At 39.8% G+C, this 22478-nt stretch overlaps 1 protein-coding gene across 4 annotated transcripts in view; it reads left to right on the top strand.

The window, feature by feature from the left end:
• The window catches only part of TNIP3 (TNFAIP3 interacting protein 3), a 53282-nt gene that overhangs the window by 24417 nt on the left and 6387 nt on the right, over positions 1-22478 (top strand). For 2 of the 4 annotated variants that reach the window (XM_075422192.1, XM_075422191.1), the window contains exons 6-11: positions 1200-1331; positions 5153-5281; positions 10755-10871; positions 13870-13995; positions 16039-16197; positions 19595-19655. In XM_075422192.1, coding sequence (XP_075278307.1) covers positions 1200-1331; positions 5153-5281; positions 10755-10871; positions 13870-13995; positions 16039-16197; positions 19595-19655 — 724 coding nt within the window. The remainder of the gene's footprint in view (positions 1-1199; positions 1332-5152; positions 5282-10754; positions 10872-13869; positions 13996-16038; positions 16198-19594; positions 19656-22478) is intronic. The other 2 variants (XM_075422193.1, XM_075422194.1) reach the window with 2 other exon arrangements.

Here is a 22478-nt window from a genome sequence, read left to right as displayed (position 1 = left end):
AAGCTTTGTCACATGAAAGTGAAGCTGTGTGTACAATCTTCAATAGGACAAAATAACCAGAGAAGCAGGGCATATCTAAAATAGTCGGGACCAGAGTGGACATTACAGAAGAAATCTTAATGCCCTCCACAAAGTAACAAATTTTCATGCCCCTCATAAGGTAATAAAAACTGCTCGTACTTCATAGGACAATGAACTGAAAGTTAGCCTGTAGTGCCTGGTGCAGCCAGCTACTGATATGCATCACCACATATCTGTTGGCTCTTGTCCCATCTCTTGTGATTGGCTTGTGGAGTTTGGAAGCTCACTGAGGCTCCCTGTAATGGAGGAGCTCTCACATAAATCCTCCATGAATGTTACGTTCTATAAGCAGAGAGACTTTTTTGCTTTTGAGAAACTGCTCTGTGCAAAAGCTCTTCATTTAAGAAAAAAAAAAAAAAAAAAAGATTTCCTTTTTTTTGTGAAGATCCTATTGGTATAGCTTTCATTCCTTGCTTGTGGCTGTGTGGCATCTTTGCTGCAGACATGATAATCTGCTGCCTAGTAAAGCTGGCTGCTTACAATTTTGCCTGGTATTCTAAAAATCAAATTGGTTCATTGACTGACGCTTCTCATCTTCTGTTTCCTTCTATGAAAGGAAGTTTGCAGAATGACCTCATGTGCTTATCAGGAAGATTTTCCCTCTAGTATTTTGCAGTAAGCTCTACTGAGATCTGGATAATTTCTTTGATTTTTTAATTTTAATTTTTTTTTTATTTCCCCAAAGAGAAGAGGAATTTAAATGTCTCTTCCTCATTTTATGTGGGACTATTTTATGCCTCTGGTTAGATCATTTGGATGTGCCCTGCTGCAGATGGAGTTCAAATCACAAAAGGGAAAAAAAAGAATATTAAAATGGAAAGTTCGTTTGGAGGGACAAACCCATGGTTTGTCATGCCATCTTTGTCAGCAAAAGAGTGCGAGGCCCAACTGGGTTAACACCAACAGACAATTTTCCCAGGATCATTAAGAGTCTCCACTGTAGACAGAGCAGTGGAGCTTGGAAGTGGGGAAGTCAGTGGCTGGGGACTTTACACGCAACCAGATCCCCTCCTTTAAGCCAATCTGCTGAGAGCTGAAAGGATTTGAAGGCACCTTCGAGGTGCTGTGCCTTTTAGGATCCCCAGTCAGCCCACCATGGTCTGTCACTTGTTTTTCAGCTGGCAGAAATGAAAGCAAAACTGGACCTGTCAGAAAGGAGAGTTGGTGAGCTGGAGGATGAGACACATCGACAGCATCCAGAAGATGGGAGATTGCGAGCCCTGGCCAGAGAGAGGCCATTGCAGGAAACGGTAGGAGGGTGCACTCTGTTACCCCGTTTGTGCTCACTGTTCAGCGCTGTCTTGCCTTTCCTCTTTCTCTTCTCGTCAGTGGCAGTGTGTGGGTTGTCGCACAGCCGTGAGATGAGATTGTGGTGTTGAGTGCTCTTCAATATTGTACCCAAGGCAGTAGATGATCTTCTGTTTGATCAGAGAACTATGTATAGAGACTCATTTCAATAGAAATTGTCACAAAGCATGGCATGAGTATGCGTGGGGGAGTAAAGAGCAGATCAATATGAATACTGCAGAGATTTCATTCCTCGCTGTTCAGTTCAAGATTAATTTCTTCGTGAATGAAAATGCTACCGTGATTTCAAATGGAATAGGAACATCATTAGATGTTACTCAAAGTGCTTGGCAATAAATACTTGAAGAAATGAATTCAGCTCCAGACACTCACATTTTGGTATTGACAATATAGGTTTTTATACACGTGCTAGCTATCTCAACTCCTTGTAAATATTAGCAATGTAGTCAGTGCAGTTATTAGGGCTGAAAGTTCCTGGGCTGATCCGTGGCTCTGGAGTGATGTTCACCTCACCCTGAGAGCAGTTGGACACCTGTCTCAGGACTCCTTAGGCATTGGCTTTTGTGTAGGCATTCACATCGAAAGTTAGATCCTTAAGCTGAAATCACACCACAGTAAAACCTTCAGCCTGAGTGATCAGCATGTATATGTCCAATGTATACACAAAACTTTGTGCCCCGTTTTACACGCACCACAGAGTGGTGCTTCCTGTTCTTGTTCTGCTTCATGATATCACACACTTCATAACCTGGTGTAAGAGTTTCTGGATGGTGCTCTGACAGCTGAAATCGGGCTTCTCTATTTGCTTGATAACATGAAACAAACCTGAAAACAAGCGGCAATCGCATCACTTCCAGGCTCAGATAAGATGTAAGTTAGCTGCTGCAGGAAAAGAAATGCAAAGCCCTTAGCTTTTATCTTCATAAGCAGAACATTCATCTTACTTGCTTATCAATTACAGAATGGTTTTAGCTAAGTGCGTGCTTGATTTCCAACGAATAGGACTATTTACATGTTTTAAAGCAAACTATGTCATTATGTACTTGCTGAATCACTGCCTAGATTTTCTCTCAGTGTGGATTCAGTGCGAGACACTCCATCTTCCTGTTCATATTACTAAGGTTTTTACTGCCTGCCCTTTAATATATGATAGCTGTGAACAATAACCCTAGCTAGCTTTTTGAAAAAGTAAGAATAAGCAGTACACTGTCTCAGTTTTTTTACTACATGCGTGAATAGCGAACTAAATGACAATAGAATCCAAGAGTCTCTTACAGGGACAGATTAACCTGCATGGAAATTCAGCTTTAATCAGCAATTTCTTTACAAGTTATATACTCAGCCAGTAAGTTCTTCTATTTACTCTGAATTTCTTTACATTTTTGATGTCATGCAGGGATGCAGGAGATCTACACCTTTGCAGAGGTAGCTGCTAAAAGTACATATTTTTCAATGAGCAACAAAGGTTGTAACACCCCTGTCAGCAGCTGTGCCAACTCAGGTTACCCTATGCTGCCCACAGGGCAGGATGCAGAAAAAGCAGTGCCAGAGGATGATTCAGAAAAATGCCTAAAGATATGTTCAGCCTGAAAGCACATTGTTTTATAGTCCAGCAGGTGCAGAAGAGGCCCAAGCTGACAGATCTACGCAGATTAAACTTTTAGAGCTTTATGGTTGGGTTTTATTCTACAGCAACTAACATTCTTCTTACTTGCATTTCGTTTTATATATGTGTGTGTGTGTGCATATATATATATATATTTTACTTTTCTTGAAAGGTAACAACCCTTTCTTTTTTAAATGTTTTGCTTACCCCCTTGTAGCCATGAAGATGGGATGGGCTGTACAGGGTAATTGCCAGAGCAAAGTAATAAGATCTTTGTTCTCTACTTGCTTATCTAGTCCAGCAGCCTGACAGTACCTTTTGAATTTGTTTGGTATTCTCTGTGTGCTCTGCTGAGCCATTTAGGAAAACCAGCAGCATCAAAAAACCCTGAGATAGATTACATGCTGCTGCTGTCTTACAGAGCTATCTTGGGGTTTTTTAATGCACCTGGAGATATGGCTCTCACAGAATGATAATGTTGTGAACTTCATCTGTCCCCATGTCCTCCTTGGCCCACAGTGGAAAAGTGACTGTTTGGGAGATTTTATTTTTTAGTTGTCTCTGTGCATGACTATGTACCCAGAGACAGGAATCAAAGACCAGCCTAGTCACTGGAAACTCTAGGTGCCATAACACCTAAGATTCAGTGTCGAATAAGAAGCAATAAGACATAAGACTTCAGATGGTTCAAAAACCTGAGTAAGCTGGAAATCTTTAGTTATAAATGGCCATGTTCCCGGAGGTGTCAGCCTCTGAGTATGAGAATGTGTGTTAGGAGCCAGGAAAAGATGATGGCAAAGGTGAAGACAAGAGCATAGATAAAAGCCTATATGGATTTTAGTGGGTTTTTTTTTTCTTTAATTTCTTAAAACATACACACGCGCTGCTTGAGCTAACTCCTGGGTGAGTTCCTATACTTAATGCAGAGATACCCTAGTAATCTTGCCCCAGTTTTTGGAGAAAATGAAATTTTCCAACTAACTTAGAACAAAGGGAAATAAAGCTACCTCGTGTGTAACCAACAGTGTCTCAAGGGTGTTTTTCAGTGGCTCAATTAGTGCATGGTGATGCACTTCTCATGAGCCTGAACCGTAAATGTCTAGTAGCTGGCTGCACAGAGATATGCCTGTTGCACAGGAAAAAAAAGCATTCTTATGGTGTCCTTTGTGTGTCATTATTTGATCTCATTTTTTTGAATCACATAAAGCAGCTGCAGAAGAATATTTGAAATACTTTGGGTTTTTGTAGAATGGGCCATTCTGTTTTGTATGTCTAAACAGTTTTGATCTAAGACAGTCTGGCAAAAGCAGGCTAGTGAGAAATGCATTACCCTGCGAGAGAAGCTTACACAATGCCATTTGCTTCAGGGTCTGATTCAGATCTTAGCTCCCTTCACTGTAAATTGAAAATAACCGCGCTGAAAGCAATAGGAGATGAGAATCAAACTTAAAGTTTGACAAATCTGTCCTAATAATTGCTATAACACCACCTTGAAAGCAGAGTGTGTAAATCCTGTTGCAAGTAGGGACATCTTCCTGGTCGTTTGCTGGGGTGGCGACAGTGTAGGCATGTGCAGTAGGAAGGGTCAAGCTCAAATCAACAACAACCGTGATGGGGTCAAAGTAAGTGGATTTTTAAGCCTTTGTTGGCAGCTTGGTAATTCTTGAGCAGGCTGAGACCTGCCTCAGTCTCCTGTGTAGTGGAAAAAGTCCTCAGACTATGTCATACTGAGATGTGGTTTTGTCTTTAATGTTCTATGGCACTGAGAACGGCTGGGACTCCACCAGTGTTCAGCCATGGCCTTACGCTACGAGTACGTAAGAGTAGTGCAGGTTTGAGATGTTCATCTGTATGGCACAGATCTGCTTGGCCTGCTAGCTTTCTCATGCCTTTGTGCAACTACAGACTGTAGAAAGCAGGGATTTAGCCTGGTATGTTGTCTCTGTCTCATATGGTGAGTGGTCAAAACTATTTCAACAGACTTTACCATATCTGGGTTTTACTAACCATCTGCCTTCCTGATGTCTCCCTTCCCAGCTGTGTCTGGGACAATAAAAATGCAGCACATCTGCCAGACAGCAGATATTCTGAAAATTGTTCTTGAAAAACAATTTAATCTGGGTTTCAGCAGCATCTCTCTGTATTTTTGCATCCCAGAAAGAAACAAAGTTTCTTAGTGAAGCTCTCCATGAAATGAAGGAAGAGAACAAGCTCCTGAAGCAGAAAAACGCCTCAATGATCAGAAAGAAAGAACACTATGAGTGTGAAATAAGTCGTCTCAACAAGGTATGAACAAGAGTGAGCCACTGACCAGGACCTCTTCCTTTAATTCTAGGGTCTCTGTCGTCAAGCAGAGATACAACCAGATGCCCATCTTTTCAATCCTAGGTGAACAAACTGACCATGGTAGCAAACTCCTGATCATCATTTGGGAGCTAGGGAAACAAGCAAGAGCTTACTTGAGCTAATACCTGTGCATGCTGTTCTTGGAGGGTAGCAGGGTTGCATTGTAAAGAGGAAAGTGAAGAGAATCTTTGGCTTCTCCTGTGAAACCTCTCTGCATGTCGTATCTAAAGTCCTTCTACATTCGGCCTTCTTAGAACAAAAGGGCAATGGCACAAAGACACTTTCATATGCATTTAGTGAATGACTGTGATTAAAAAAAAAGTTCAGATAGTTTCAAAATGGTTGTTTTACATATATTCTGTGTCTGAGAATAATGGCTTCACAAGACATGCTCATGTCTTTTTATATACATACATATAAGTATAATGTGTATATATTTCATTGAGGAAATTGCCATAAAATAGCTAAATGGGATTTATTTATTTTTTAACTGAGGGAAAGTAATAAATGTAACTTTGTTCAATCAAAAGATCACATAAAGCAGTGGGTGTTTTCTAATAATTTTGTATTTCATGGTGAACCACAAACACTTCCTGAGGAAATGCACTGCAGTAACCATTGCTGTGTAACTTGAAGTGATACACAAGCTAAGGGGCCATGATGTGCTAAAGGGCCATGATGTGCGAAAGTCAAGGCAAAAAAGTAAAGTTGCCATATTAAAAAATGTGACAGAATGTATGGTCTCTAGCTCTTTTTGAAATGCATTGACAGGACCTGCTCAAAGACTCTGTGTAACTTTCATTCAAGGTCTTGTTTGTACAACAACTTTTTTTAATGTTTTATTTTGCTGACAGAGGGGTAAATAGACCATTCTTTTAAATGAAGCATCAATGACATATAACACACTTTCCCACGAGTGATTTACTGATTTTCTCTGTATTTGCATCCTTCAAATCTCATGCCATGAATGCACGTAGGACTGGAAGGGACCCCTTGTGCCCTTTTAAGTCTAGTCTCCTGCTGTTGTAGGTTCAGTGACTTGAAGTTATTACAAATTCTCTGAAATCTAACAACTTTTTCCTTAAAAATACTTAAGGTCCTTCTACTGTGCTTCTGTTGGAAGGCTATTCTGGAACTGTAACTCTTCTTTCATTAGATGCTTTCATCTGTTTCAAGTGGGAGGAATTTGTTGTGTCCAGATAATATTAATTTATTCTTCTGGTAGTAGTGTTGAACAGGTCTGCTTCACTCCTTGTGCAAAGCAGATCTGGCTCCTCTGTGCAGCAGAACTGTCCTCTAGTGAAAATACGATTGCTCTCACTGGCTCTTTCCCTGTAACTACAGAGAGCAATCGTATTTTCACTAGAGGACAGTTTAGCTAAGCTGACCCAGCTATTTTTGTCTTTTAAAATACAACTATGCCTGCTAATATGTGTGTTTTTTCAGCTCAGTCATTTTAAACTGCTTAGTTCTCAGTTTATGGAAGATACTACTACCTCTTTCTAAGTACATTCACCTTTTTTGCTTTAAGTACATTGATAGTTTTACTTTGGACTTCATCCAACTTTGCTTCGGTCATCCAGAGTACCCAAAGTACAGGGTCCAATCTGATCCTACTTTGATGTCTGCAGCATGAAAGTGATGTTGCAATGCCATAATAGTTTGCAATGCTATGTCCCAAGATTATTTGCTTTCCTGTGGCTGTTTCCTTGTTCAGTTCGAGTACAAGCCAGTTTCTGACTTATTTCATAACTTTGCTGCAGCGCCATCTCAATTGCTGTCTTAATTGTACTTCCCCTGATAAGAAAATCTGTTTTTCATGAAAAATAGGAGGTTAAAGAGTGCTTTGCTTAATCCCATTTCTCATGCCTGTAAGATAATTCTCTTTAAAACTTCCTCCCAAGCCTAACACACGCCTGTGGTTAGATTAAGCGATTTCTAGGTGCTTGGACCAGTTATCCTTTTCATGGCTTTGGAAAGCAAGGTAGTTATTTTTCAGTCATACAGTTCCATTTCTGATGTTGAAAAAACTGGAAAAACTCTGTGCTGCTTGTCTTGCAATTTCAGGTTTCGGTTCTCCATACTTCTGAATGAATGATATTTAGCACCACATGAAGTTAAGCTCAGTTTGACTCAGTGAGCTGTGAGTTCTTTCTCGTTGGTACATCTTCCTTGCTGTTAGCCATCCTGCCACTGCCACAGTGCTCTAGATTATCCTCCTTATTGGAAATACTGCCTTTAGTCTTGCTTTTCTGTGTAATGCTTTCCTTCTTGTACTCCTCTTTATAGTGAAAAAAATAAAAATTCTAGTTATATGTGTATATTTTATAGTTTGTTTGCAATATGCAGCTCAGTGTGACTGTGTCTCTTACCCTGCACTTTCATCTGAAAGCTACCAAAAGTGGTAGTGTTGCTTGGGATGAAACCCTTTTTGCAGTCCCTAAAGACCTTTTAATTTTTCTTCTTGAAATTATTCATCTAGCTGTTCCTCGAGCATTTTCCTATACAATTTTTTTCAGTTTCAGTGACATACGATTTTCTGGGGCGTAGGGGAGTGGTTGGTTTGGTTAGATTTTTTTGTACTTTGACTTTTAATGAAGTAGGACTAGCCAAACGATCTGAAAAAAATGTGTATAGGACCAATTATAGAAGGTGCCTAGAAGTTCTTTGTAATTTCTCAAATTTGCTAATTTGAACTTAAAAATCTTAGTTACATTTAAAATAGCTTATATATTTTTAATTTCAAGTGTCTCATGAATATTTTATTCACAATTGTGTTTTAAAACCAGTGCAACAGTAATATCCTCATTTTTTCCATAAATGACTCTAGAACAGCCCCACCTTTTGTCAGTTCAGAGTGATGGGAATTTTGAAAGCAAAATTTTCCAGATATATCTTTCTTGGAGTTTTACCTTTAGTAGTGTTTGGTCTCCATTTTATGCTCAAGAACCCAAATCTCCTGCAACGACACAATTCTCAATAATTTGCTATTGATCTAATAGCAACATTACAAAATTTTACTTCCCCCCCCCCCCCCCATACCTAGCACTTCTGAGAATGTCTTTTACAATCTGTCCTCAAAGATTTTGATCTTTAGTATGACCCTAAACCAATTAGGATTTAGTCTGACCCTAAACCAATTCACCTTTATTCTTTCTGCCGTTTATTGTTTTATTTGAAATGATAAAACAGGGTCTCGCAATATTGCTTCCAAATGTGTTTTAAAAAAATCCTCATGTTATTTTTCTCTACTGCTGACCTTTTGATGGTTGAATTTTCTGGATATTTCTACTTTTTTCTCCATAATTCTGAGCTGTAGAATCTCCTCAAAAAACCCAAATGAACAAAAAATCCTGAAGAATTGCCCAGATACCTAATAAGTCTATGTCATGATGTGATTCTAGGAAGTGAGCTGCAAGAACTACAATATAATGACATTTGTTCAAGAATTAGGAGATCTGTAAAGAGTTTATGAATATACATACTTCAATTGTAAAGGTGCATTACCATCTGGCAACGTCAGGATGGCCATGATCAGTAAGGATATGTCCTAGTGAAGGAGTTTCAACAGAAGACAGAGCCATATAAAAAGTGGGTGCAGCAGATGACTGGGAAAATGATATGCTGTGAAGGAAACAGGACACTCAGTTATCTTTGAATTAGGGCATCAGAAGCACTGTCTTTTGAGGGTGCTCAAATATTAGAAGAGGTTGTCTGGAGAGGCCGTGAAATCACCCTACTTGGAAGTGCTCAATACTCAGTTGACCGGCCCTGAAAAACATGACCTCCCTGGCCCAGCTCTGAGCAGGGACTTGGACCTCCAGAGATCCCCTGCCACCCAAATGAGTCTCGTGATTCTGTGGTTGTCATCAAGATTGAGATGTATCCCTTGTAGGCAGGGGGAAGAAGAAAAGCATTTCACTTGGTTTTGTCCTCAGCAGTATGCTTAACAAACCACATGCCTGGGAAAGGATCTGGGTTGCAGTCAGCCAGGGAACATATCGTACACACCGTGATACTGTCGAAACACTCTTGCTGCTGCTGGCGATCCATGTCCAGTCTAAATGCCAATAGGAAACTTGTCTTTATGATTTGTTTTACTATCTGCGCAGAGTACTGCAGTGTCTAAACCTAAAAGGGATGTGCAGTGGGTCAGAGGGGCAAATGGAGGATTAATCTGTAAGCTATCCACATCTTCATCCTCCCGTGTTTATGTTCAACCTTACTTGTGTATTGACATGGCACACAAACTTTGGCACTCTTATACAAATTTATCTTCTGCACAATTCTTAAGAACAGTAGCACATCAGATGAAAAGTTTCCCTTTTCTGTGCTCTCCATGGAAAGTGTTAATTTTTTTAAAAAATTGTTTTTTTGTTGGCCTATTGATAATTAATACTAATCCTTGGGTTACTTCAGATACTGGTTCTACTGCTTGGCCACTTTCCCCTCTGCCTCTTCCCCCTTCAAATTATCTTCCCTCCTTTCCTTATGGCATGAATGAAGTGTGGCCAGCAAGGGAGAGTTGGGGATCATTAGCAGGAATTGAACCTTGTACAATGAATGAAGATAGCTGAGTCCATATCTTACGTGGGTGACATTGAAAGGTATTGAATGGTGAGTATTTGTGCTAAAGCAAATAAAAAAACAAACCAAAAAACCTATGTACGTGTAGTGTGTGGTTATAGACAGAAAGGGGTAAGAGCGATGTAAAAATTATTCCAGTCCAAAGGAGAGCTGTGCAATACTGTCAAAAATAAACAAAATCTGCAAAGAAGTATGGCAGAAATTGACTGAAAAATAGAGTAAGAGCATTACCAGTGTAGTGTGTGTATTCATAACTCCCTCTAGTGACAAACTATGGAGGCTACATAACTTCCTCTCAACCGGAGGGTTTACTTTGGTTCTAGTCGAAGAAATTTGTACTCTTAGTGCACAAAACGTTTCAGTCAGCCTTTATTGTACTCACATTTTTAGGCTACCATTGAATATTGCTTTTATGTTCTTGAGGTTTTTGTTTTCTTGGTTTTGGCCTCAGCTGAGTTTAGACATCTGTCTTTGTTTTCCTGAATTCTGACTTCAACAGGGAAATGGTGTTTATGCATGAGATTTGCAACTGTGATTTCAATAGGTAAATGTTGGTTATAGTTGCAAGTAAAAGTCGCCTGATAGTCTCAAATTCATGGATGTAGTGTTGTCACTTTGAAAATTTGGATCTAGTCATGCACATATGTTATTCATGGAGTCTGTATCCAGTGCATATAATTGAAGCAACTGCACGTGAAGGGAGAACTCCCACAAGTCTGTGACTCACTCTAATCTGTTTATTTAGACAGCAAATATTCTAATAATTTAAAAGTTTTTTTTAATGTAGTGAATCTCTGTTTAGTAATTTTGCTTTTTGACATCGCAGGCCCTTCTGGATATATTGAAAAAGCAGCACTCACCTGTGCTTGCAACTCCTTCAGAGAAGGGTGACAGAAACAGCCTTGAGGACATGAGAACCCAACTTGAAGTTCTCAAACAGCAGGTGAGAAAAGCTGAAAGCAGACCTGGGTGGATTTCATACAGCGTAATTTTGCCCTCTCTCCCAAGAATTGCTCCTGGTAGACTTGCTATGTAGCATTTTTGAAAGGAAGAACCAGTTTAACTGCAGCCTGTTCAAATGGTGTTTCCTAAGATGCTGTCGTCACAGCAGTGGCCATGAAGTGAAACTGGGTCCTGGCAAAGGACTGGAGCAAGCACTTCTGTAGGACTTGAAGCAGCAGAATGTCTCTCCTGACTCTTGGAGACGTCCTACCAGCTCTCTGTTAGGGGCTGAATATTTCATCCAGAGGGAATGCTCAACTTCATGAGTTACTGATTGTGTCTTGTGCTCCTTTTTTTCTTAGAAGTGGAAAGTTTACTGAATTATCTGAGAATTCTAGTCTTGGAAAACTAGAGTGTTGGCATTCCAATTTTTCAGGGTGTGAGGCAAAATATTTGCATCTGTAACCTGCATACCAATCACTATTACAGAAGCATTTGGGGTTTTTTTTCTTAATCTTTGTTCTGAGCAATTGAAGTGCTTTGTGCACTTTTTTTCTTTCCATATGAAAGAATCTGTTTAAAAAACTCATACTTTTCAGATAATTTTACATTTTTGGTCTGTCATCCTGGACAGTGTTAGGGTTAATATTATTGACACACAAATGGATCTGATCAGAATGGGAATTTTATTCAATGGGAATAAAATACTTGTTTCTGTCACATTTGACAGCAGAGCCAGATTTTGCTCTCTAATGTAATGCTTGCCACATGCTGAAGAATAAAATCCTGCACTTGATTGTATAGTTATGAGTTATTTCATTCTACACAATAAAATAGAGTAAACCACTTTTTTTCAGAATTCTCATGGGGTATCCATTTTATGAATGTCTTTTTCTAGTTGTATAAATCAGTACAGTGAGTCCAGACTTTCTTCTGCACAAAATGGAGCAGAAGGCTCTAACTGTACGGAGGAGGGACTCTAGGGACAAACAGCGATGTGACAGAGTCTCACCAGAGCTTGGCTGTCATCAGCCCATCCCTGGCCATGACAGAAGAGATGAAGACATTCATTCCTTGGGAGGTGTCCCACTCTTTCTCAGGGCAACAGATTATATTGCAAAACTCTGCCAAAGTGGTTCCCTTGCTGCTTCAGCAGATTGTACAGCTGGGGAGCGGGAGGGAGGTGGGACAGCAGAGAGGGAATCGGGAGAGAAGAAATGAGGAAATACTGAGGAGAGGAGTGTGCAGATGGACAGGGATACAAGAGGCTTAGATTTCTGCAAGTGACAGCTTTGTCTCTGCTTCAGAGGGTCAGGGGTGTGCATGCCTCCTACGGGCACAGGCTGTGGAGCTGCGTCCGCACTGGGCCACACAGAAAGCCTTTGTTCCTCTCACACAGTGTTATTCAGGAAGGGGGTTATATCTAGTAGGGGACCATTGGGTCCGAAAATAGCCTTGCAAAAATTAGCTGCAATAAGCAAGTTGTGAAAATAATTTAGAGAGCCCTGTGTTGACTTTTTTCTCCCCCTGAGGTATTAACATTTCTTTAGTCTTCCTGTGAAGTCATAGTGCTACTGCCAGCAAAAAGAAAACTGGATCTATATGATGGGCAGGGCATGAGCCACAGCAAGCAAGTTCTTTGGAAATAGACAGTCAGCGGGCTTTAGTGACCGACAAAGAGGACATGAAAAGACTTCTCAAAGTTCAGGTGGTGGCTCCCGCTCCAACATTCTTTTGCTGTTCTTTGTCAGTAGCATTGTCACCAACCTCCAACTTCTTACCAGGTGGATGTCCGCCTGTTAGCTGAAGAATTAAGCCAGTCAGCTTAATACCAATTAATTTACAGATTTCTGTTTTGCTTCTGAATCTGTGCGCTCGCTGCCTGTGCCTGAGGTGGTCGGATATTTTTTTAACGGGATGAAGTTCTGTGATTCCTGGCAACACGAAAAGAGCAAAGCCATTACGTGCTTCAGTATTTGAAAGGCGACTGATCTTCTAGGAACAGGATCAAACTTCTGTATTTCCATTTTGAGTTGAGCACATAACATTCCCCTCTGCTTCTACACTGAGTCACGTAGATTCTTTGGGCTGCAGTTTGAGAGAATGAATTAGAAGTCCTGTATTACAGACAAAAGGTCCATGGGCTGCTTGTTTTTTCGACATGCAGTTTCTAACATCTGGGGCAGGATAGCCGCATAACAGGGATTTTTTTTTCCCCATCATGGTACAGCCAAGATCTAAATTCCTTGACAGGCCTGACTAGTCCAGGTCTTCTGGTCATTAATATGCATGGTTCTAAATACTACCACTTATTCTGCACAGATTTGTCCTTCGGGCCACACCTTGGTTACACGGCTAGCACGGTGGGTAAGGTAAAGCTGCAGACAGCTACAAAAAGGTGTAAAGCAAAGCAGGCTCAAGGCAAATGGTATTCACTGGGCTATAAAAAGACAGGACACTATTTGATGATAGGTTGGACAAGGTGATAACGTTCTGTCAGACGGTGTGCTAGAAGTCAGTTTTTTGTGCTATGCCAGCACCTCCCATCTCCACCAGGATGCTAACTGCTTGCGTCTGAGTTACAGGGAGGAGTTGAAAGTGCTCATAATTGAAAAGAAACTGGAAAAAATGTTGGTAAAATGTTTGTCCTACTACTGTTTATCGCTTAAAGAGATCAATGCCTTTAGTATTTGCTATCTTATTTATAATATTTAAAATTGGTATCAGTCAGTCAGCCTTTTAAATTACAAGGGCCTATGAATGCTGAAGCTGTGGACTGTTTCAACTGATGGATGCCACTGGAGAATAGCCATTGCTTGTCACTTTGGTCGTAAAAAAGACAGGGGAAATTTTTTGTTGCAGGATTGTAAAGACGGGGGATCTTTTTGGATGCACCTCGCTGCTTGGCTAGTGTTTAAAAAGCAACCAAACAGCAAAATGGATGAAAATTTCCATTGTGGCTCTGCTGAAATTCACATACTTGGTCATAATGATTTCAGGTACAAATATATGAAGAAGACTTCAGAAAGGAGAGATCTGACAGAGAAAGACTTAATGAGGAGAAAGAAGCGTTGCAGAAAATTAATGAGAGATTACAGTCTCAACTGAATAAACTAAACTTTCAGGTATGAGTCAAAAGAAAGTTACCATTGCCAGCACATGTGTATTTTATTTTTGTTTTCTCACTTTTTACACAACCCAAGGCTTTCTGGCTTCCATTAATTGACATTGGATTTTATATGAGGTCACCACCTGGGATGAAATCATTCTGAAGCAATGCAGTAAGAAGATCAGAAGCGATTAGATATTACTTCCAAATTAAGTAGATGAAGAGAGTATTTGTTGCAAAAACTCTTCAAACATATCTTAAAATGGAGTAGGGGAAACCAAAAACAAATCCAGAGGACTGTTGATTTTTTCACTGGCAATTGATATAAGAGTTGTAACATCAAACTAACTTTAAAAATAAAAGCGTCTGTAATGAATTCTGGCTTCTGCAGTGGAATTACAGAATAATGCTAATATCGCTGAGGAAAAAAATTGTCTCCATCCAAATTTGCTGAGCAGCCACTGCAATAATTTTTTTGTTGCAACATCCTTTTTATCTCTTCACAGTAGTGTCAGTATTCTGTTCACAGACATTCAGGAAGCCATAGTAAAATCATGGCATGCAAAATTCTGAGCTTTCTCAATCCCCTTTAAAAATTATGAAATTCTGAGGTTTCCTGTCTTGACAAAATTGTGCAATGTTTTAAAAGAATGGCCAATTACCAAAATGTTCTGTGATGATTTATTGTCCTCCCAAACATGGTTGTGAAACAGAAACTTCAGTATTGCTTATTCTCGAAGAAGTTGTGCATCAGTACTAGTAGGGTCTTGCAATAGTATCAGAGGCAAGGTGCTGTCAAGTTCCCCTCACTCCAGTCAGCTTCAGCGGGAGTGGAGAGCAGGCTGGGCATCCTCGGTGATGCTGGGTTCTGCTGCAGTAAGTCTCCAGACTTGTCAGTGCTTTTATAGGTACTTAGAAGTATTTTATGCAAGTGTAAAAATAGCAATACCAGAGGGAATGCCACAATTTTCCACTCAGGGCATCCCAAACATGTAGAAATACCTTGGACAAAGCTTTTAACATTGCATGCAATAACTTTCATTGTGTATTTCCCCCACCCACCAGCCCACTTCTGGGTGGTTCAGTATGGTAAAGAAATTTTTTTGTGAGAGACAGAGTACTCAAAACCACCTTCTTCCTATGTATTTTTGCAATGTCTAGAGAGTGTAAAAGACTAAATTTTTTGCATAAACGCAACTGGTCCATGGATACTGTGAGAACTTCTCAGCAGTGACAGTGAAGAGGGGGACTACAAATGGGGCTAAAAGGCCTTTCCCACTCCTGCACAGCTGCTCTGGACCAGAAGAAATGCCAACAGCACTGCACATGTACAACATGCCCGAAGGGCTGTATAAGTACTGTGTAATGTGTATGTACAGCCTGACTGTCCCTGCACTGCATCGACAGTTTACACTAGAGATCTTCTTGTTAGTCTCTTTCTGCCTTGGGATTTGATTAAACGGATCTTGTGAAGAATTTTAAACATGAGAGGAATCATATAGAATATTTATTAGTTTATTTTCTTAAGTCAAATTATTCAGTTGTGACTCATCTTTTACCTCTCCTTGCTCTGTCCTTAGGCAAATTCCCATTGACTCTGGGATCATATCTGGATCATATCTGCTGGGATACAGAGTGCCTAAGAAAAGGCAGACCCAAATTTCAAGGCTTTGGTCCTTTATCAAAATTATTTATTTTTCTTATTCTGCAAGTGCCTGTCCATGTAGTTCTGCTTCAAACTATAGAAAGCTACTGTGCATAACGAGAATGTTTCTTGAATACAGAAAATAGCCAGAAATGTGCTTGCTGTATTTTGAAACCAATATTTTATCACAACAAAAGTGTCAAGACACTGATGTGGCAGAAGTCAGCTTTCTTAAATAATTTTTAGAATCATGAACAGTCTGAAAAATGTGAACGAGCAGCATTGCGACCCATGCTGAGAGAGGAGGGTTTCTTCCCTCCTGCTTCTTACTGATGAATTTGCGTGTGAATATCCTGTTGGTCATCGTATCCTGCTACTAATGCATTGCTTCTTGCTTGTCTTATTTTTTGCCAGACAAAAGACGTCCCAGTACAGTCTGAGAGGCCCAGCCACCCAACTCCCCTCTTCCTCTCACCATGCATTAATTATGGGCATTGTGGGTTGGTTCTTCACTATCAGGATCCTCCAGTACATCCAGCGTCTCGCAGGGCACATGAGCAGCAACAGCGCTCTGTAAGGTTCCCACCGTCTCCTATTCCAAAAGGGCACTGATTTTCTGACAGCATGGTGACCACAGGAGAATAACATGGTGCTATCACAGTGCCATCCTCGACAGTAACTGAATCTGTTTTTTCCTAGTTTGTTCTTGATTTCAGATCAAGATTTTGTACTGGTTTTAGAATTAATGCTAGGTCTGGAACAGCCTTCCTGATCTCTGTACACTCTCTCTTCCCTTACTGTGTGCCCCAAAATGCTGATTTCCTCTTGATAGTCGTGTTCTTTTCTTTCATGCTGTTCCAGTCTCTTTGGTACTGAATTGCACGAAGTGCTGCCATGTTAATCGAAGCATAACCAACAGAAACCTGTGCACAAAGAGCAAAAATTGCAGTAATTTAAATGTACAGTTGATGAGTTATACTTTAACTATATATTCTTATATACTTTAAATTTACTTTGACAAATACTGTTTATCTAATACCACTATTTATCAGTATCACTAAGAAGATAAAGGGGATTATTATGCATTTGTTTTCAATGATACTGGTGGTCATTCCTTAATTAAAAAAAAAGGTTGTTTGATTGGACTCTTGCTGATTTCTTAGGTTAATTTACTTCCACCACACACATTCAGAGCCCTTTCTAGATAAATAGTTACCCACATTAGTAATACAGATCTGCTTTCTGGAGCCCAGCTCTGGACCTTCTACGTAAATGATAGTAACAAAAAAGAGAACGTAGCTGTCGTTAGCATTATTCTGGTCTCTTCCTTCCATTTGGTCTAAGAAAGTTTGCTGACTAATATGTCTTCTTTCCTTGTCTTACACTGGGTATTTCTTTCTCTGGCCTTATCTTTGGAGAATTACTTTCGTTATTCTTCACTAACAGTTTCTGTATTCATAGGTAATATAACTGTCCTGCCGTCAGGCAATACCCCTGTAGCCAGACTGCACAGTCCCAGGTTCCCTGTACACCTTCTGGGGCAGGCAGACAAGCTATCGGCAGGCTTCACAGTGCTGCAATTAAACTCGAAGGGTGAAATCCCAGATGCTGTTGCATGTACCCAGCAGTATCTTCCCTCTGGTACACTGCTGTGAAAAGGGGTTATGTGAGAAATAAGATTCTACTGAGGGTGAGACACTCTGGCTGTGAACTCTTTAGGAATGCAATTTTCCCAAGCAAGCTTGTGTATTGCAAAAAATTAAGACTAAAAATCAGCAGAAATGGGAGTTATGTTGGAGTGTTGCTAACACAGTGGGAAATTTGCCTTTTTTGCCTGGCACACAACAGAGTCCTGTGTTCCTCAGCATGAAGAATAGCTTTGCACTCGGGCAGGTTATGTCAGGGGGAGTTACCTACTTCAAGTAAAATCCTGCTTCAAAGCATGATATTTTTGAAGTGCTTTGGGTTCTTTAAGGGAGCTGTGCTTGTACAAATCTAGTGAGAATGCATTTAAACCTGGTGAATGTAATTTTAAATACACAATATCTGTTTCTGGTTATAAAGATGTCACGTATGGAAAGATGCTCATTATTTGAGCAACTATAGCTGAATTTTTGCAAAACACATAGAAGGCTTTCAGACTGTAGAAATCCAGCAGAAAAGCTGTGGTCAAACAAGTAATTTCTCTGCTTCGGGGGTGTGCTTATCTGCCTGTTTATCAGAGTTGGAAGTATTGCAGAATGTTTTTCACTGCGATTTGGACACTGTCCCAGATTATTTTGGCTCTTCTCACTGAACTTTCATCATCTGGGTTTCTAATTCTGTGAGGGATCACTGGGTTTACAACTTTGCCATTCCTGCCGGAGTGCTGGGGTCGGCTTGACTGGTTGCTTTGTAACTCCCAGTTTCATTCTGAGTTTTCTTTGAAATTCTTTGTCTGTGTGAGTGCAGCATTGCTGCTCTGAGCTTTTGATACCTCCCTGAGCAATTTGTTTAGCAATGAAGAAAGGTGTTAGAATTTAATGAGTGTCTTGAGTTAACGTACGTAATCCTGTGTGTTTAGTGTGTGCTTTTTCATTCTTTTTATATCTTGCACCTTTTAGTTCCTTTTTACTTTGTTAGCAGAAACATTTTGTTTAGTCTGACATGAAATACATCTCTTGTTTCTGAAATTCGTTCAAGTTTGCATAGTGTAAGTATGTATGAAAGAGAAGTGTAGATCAGAGAACAGAAAACTCAACAGAAACTCAAAAAAGCAATGCAAATAAATGTATTTTGAGCCATCAGTTGAAAAACTACCTGTGCTTAAAGCAAAGCAGTCTTGCTTTGTATCAAAGTCTATTTTGTTTGCCCACAAGCACAGAATTAGTTGTTAATTCCTGTGGATGGCATAATTCAAGTGAAAATAGGATAGCTCTTTTTTTTCCTGACAGTGTGTGAGAGTGATTACTGCTATGTAACTATGAATGACAGCGTACATAAAAGTTAAATCTCTTTTCTGTATCTGCATCCTACCATCTTAATTTAGCAAAACTTCTTTAGAAGTTTGTGAAATTTCTTCACTACAAGTTGAAATCTGTAAGAGTCTTGGGACTACTCAGGATTTTGTCAGAGTAATTTATGCAAAACAAGAATTATTTTCCCAGTTTAACTAATTTGGAGAAACAACTACCTGGAGTTTGACAAGCTTCCATGTACTACTAAAACCAGGTAACAGACAGCTTAATACAGCTTCAACTGAAATGTCTGGTCCCAAAATTGTTTTCTCTAGTGGTAATTTGCTGCTCATTCACCATGGTGTGTGGTATAAACTATAATGCAGTATTACTTTCTTCCAGGATTTCTCTGGAAAAAACTATGTTTTCATGGACAGAACCTTCCCCATACTTCCTCATAGAAGAAAGATGTGACTTTTTCCCATCCCACAGTATTTTCAAGGAGTTATTTGATAACAGCTAATGTTATAGTAACACTAATGATAACCTGTGGGGAAGGGAGGAGGGGAGAGAACTTTATTAAATGGGTTATTCCTGTTACACTGAAACATGTTACAGATGTTACACTTATTCAAACTGGAACAGCTTCACCTGTCAGGTCGATGTGTACCAGGTTTCTCTGGGGTTCTCTACTACAGAGAACGTGATGCCTGCTAGTACCTTCTGGTACGCTTTATTCCTTAGCCCTTTTAAAATCTGGTTTGTTTCCGCTAATGTTACTTTTGATTTGTGGGATCTAGAAAGGTTTGCACTGATATTTCTAATGAGTGCAGCATCTAAACCACATGTCATAAAAAAGGAAGCACGCTGAAAGACTCGATCAGTTGAAATATAAGATTTTTTTTGTAAACTACTTCTGTATGACTAATAAAAAACTTCACAGTACAATTATATTTTTATCATGTTTCTATTCTTTTGTTTGAAGTTTCTATGAAGTCCATATTGTTGTAATAATGTTTTATTATTCTGTGCAGCCAGACTATCAGTGGTATGTTCCTGACCAGTTTCCGCCAGATGTGCAGCACAAGGCAAATGGTAAGACAACAGCTGTACAGAGCATATTTTAAATGTACTCTTTTTTTAAATGGGGGCCTTTGAGGGATGTAGAGTAAACTTTCCTATTTATCTGTTGAGTGCTTATGTGACAGCTTTGCCTCAGAGAGCCGAGGTTGGTGTATGTGCAACACAGGTGAGGTTTCTAATGTAATACCATCTACATTACGGCCTTCAGCTTCACTGCAATTCATAAAATGTCTCTATTATGTGTTATAGGATCACACCTTTGCCTCGTTAAACACCTAGTAATAGTCCTAAAGAAAAGATATCCTCTGAGTTGTCCTTAGAGCTTCTGTTGCTCCAGCTAAGACTAAATTTCATTATGTGCCAAACCTGGGGGCCAAGATGGGGCAGATTTTAGAAGTTCTTGGTGACAAAGTAAAGGCTTTAGGATGGTGAATCACCTTAAAGGTGAAATGCCCATTGCTGTTCTTGATCTGCTCTGATAGTTCAAGGAGCCAGATCTGAAAATAAAACCATGTAAATGGACAAAGTTAATTAGTTGCCAAAGTGTTGGTGCAAACTATCTTTTGGAAACCAGGAAGAGTATTTAATATTTGTAACTGAATTGAAATCATGCCAAGTTCCTGGGTGTTTTGAAGTACTTGTTTCAGACCACTCAAAAGATGGATGCCAGAGCGCACAAGGAAGAAGTGTTGTTGTGTTGGGTGGGAATCCAACCCTCTGGATCTTCTCCTTCAGAAACTCCGTTAAACCACCCCTTTTCTCTCAAAAGTGGTTGAGAATTATGGCACTCAAAGTTTTGTGCTTTGCTCTGGTCTCATGTCTCATAGCTCTTTTGTGGAGATATCATCTCAGATGAATGATACATCACCCTGTGCTGCAAGGGGACCAGCAAAGTTTGCTGGTGTGCACTGCAGGAGAGTGTGTGCTTCGTGTGTCTGCCATTTCATGGTGTGGGTGGGTACCATATGTGGTGGCAGGGACTCATCACCACAAGCTGTTTAATAACATCTACCAAGAACACGATGGCTACAGAGGAACTATTCTGTTATTTATTGTCCTCCCCATTTGCACAGAAAAGAGGGTAGGGTGGGAATGTAGCTCACTGAAACAGAGGATAATCTTCCCATAATTACATGGCGACTGTTTGAAGGGTTCTGATGTGGTCATAGGGAAAGTAGTGCTGTGACTGCAAGAGGGGACAGGAGATTAATTTTGTAGTTCCTCCCACTTAAACTCAGCGTGATTTATTGCACCAGAGAATACAGGGAGGATGTTTATAACAGTGAATGAAACAAGTTCGGCCACCAAATGCAGCTGTGGTCCACGGCAGTAAACTTAGGGGATCTGAAGAAAAAGAGTTCCTCTTTAAACCTGCTTGATTATATGACTTGACTTCTGGCTCCCTGAAAAAACTTCTTTGAAATCTGTGCTGTCTTTCTGTCTTACTGTTGCTTGTCCAGAACATCCAAATGCCGCCTTCTCAATGGGACAGTGAGTAGGACACTTGGAGACTTTTCCCTTCCCTTTTTTCCTCAGTCCCCATAAAGAGGAATTCTCAACAAGTCCCATCATAGCTCTGTGTAGGATGTCTGCTTTAACATCTCGGGGGTTCTTATTCTTTTTATCTTTGCTGATAAAACAATTATTTTATTAACCATTGATCACATAGAAGTCCAACTTCTAGTACCAATTAAAAGGCACAAGCTTGGATTTATGTATTATATATAGTCGCCTATATTAAATCTGCATTTAAGTGTTTTGAGAAAGGTTTCAAAGATAGATACTGCAAGAATACGTGATGAAAGTATGCTTGATGTTCCAATTTCTTTGTTCTATTTTGTACAAGTGCTAATTGCAATGGTGGGTTTGAATGAGCTAGTACGTGCAGCAGCTTTACTGAGCGTCTTTTCTCATCCTTCATTTCCTGATTAGGTGATAAATTGACCAATAAGTCATCTCTTCTGAGATATGGCTTCAGTATAGAAAAACAAAACAGCAGTGCAGCAACTTTTAGGCGTGAAGCAGTTTCCTTTAGAAATGCTATTTCAGTAGGTTGGTGTTTCTAGGGAAAACCTTTAAGTTTTCCTTAAATGAACAAATTTTCCCTTGACACTGGGTATTTTTTCTTAAGGAATAATTACAAAATACAGGTCACAGGTTGTAACTTGAGAGCTGAACACAAGTGAAATTAATTGGGAAACTGATTTTTTTTTTTAATAATATACCATTCAAAAAAGCCTGTTTTAAGATATCTGAATTCTATTAGAGTCTCTACATCAACTCTAACTAGTTTTCTGTGTCATTGAGACTGCAAAGGCATATGGTTACCAAGGAGGAATTAGTAATTTTTTCTGCAGTTTTGTATAGTTGTACCTAGATTGTGTTTTCCTCCCTCCCTCCCCTTCTTTGTGAGGGAGGAAGATTTTTGCACCCAGGTGCTTTGGTGTTTGACTTAGGTTCTCCAGGTCCATCTGTAACCATCCGTTTTCTGCTTCTCATGTAACCATATCTGTACTCTTCTTCTGGCTGGCACCACTTTTTTTAGCTACTCCCCTATTCAAAGGTGGCTTACTTAAAGGACTGCTGCCTCGGGGAAGCCTAGTTTGTCTTTCTGTTTTCTGTAAGAAACACCCGTTTGAAACACCATCTACAGTAATAGGATAGTCACTGAAATATTTTTAAATTAAAAAAAAAACTGCTACAGAAATTTGATCCATCCTATTTGACCCTATTTTCCAAAGTTTCTACTCCAGTCTGTTATTTTCCCCACAGTTCTATGTTTCAGTTGTTGGCAGAGGATCACTTATGCGCAAGTCTGAGGAGCAATGTTGCCTC

Source organism: Opisthocomus hoazin, chromosome 5, assembly GCF_030867145.1.
Source record: "Opisthocomus hoazin isolate bOpiHoa1 chromosome 5, bOpiHoa1.hap1, whole genome shotgun sequence".
Classification (NCBI taxonomy): Eukaryota; Metazoa; Chordata; class Aves; order Opisthocomiformes; family Opisthocomidae; genus Opisthocomus; species Opisthocomus hoazin.
The sequence above is the reverse complement of the archived record's forward strand: the minus strand, read 5'-3'. Positions and strand labels throughout refer to the sequence as shown.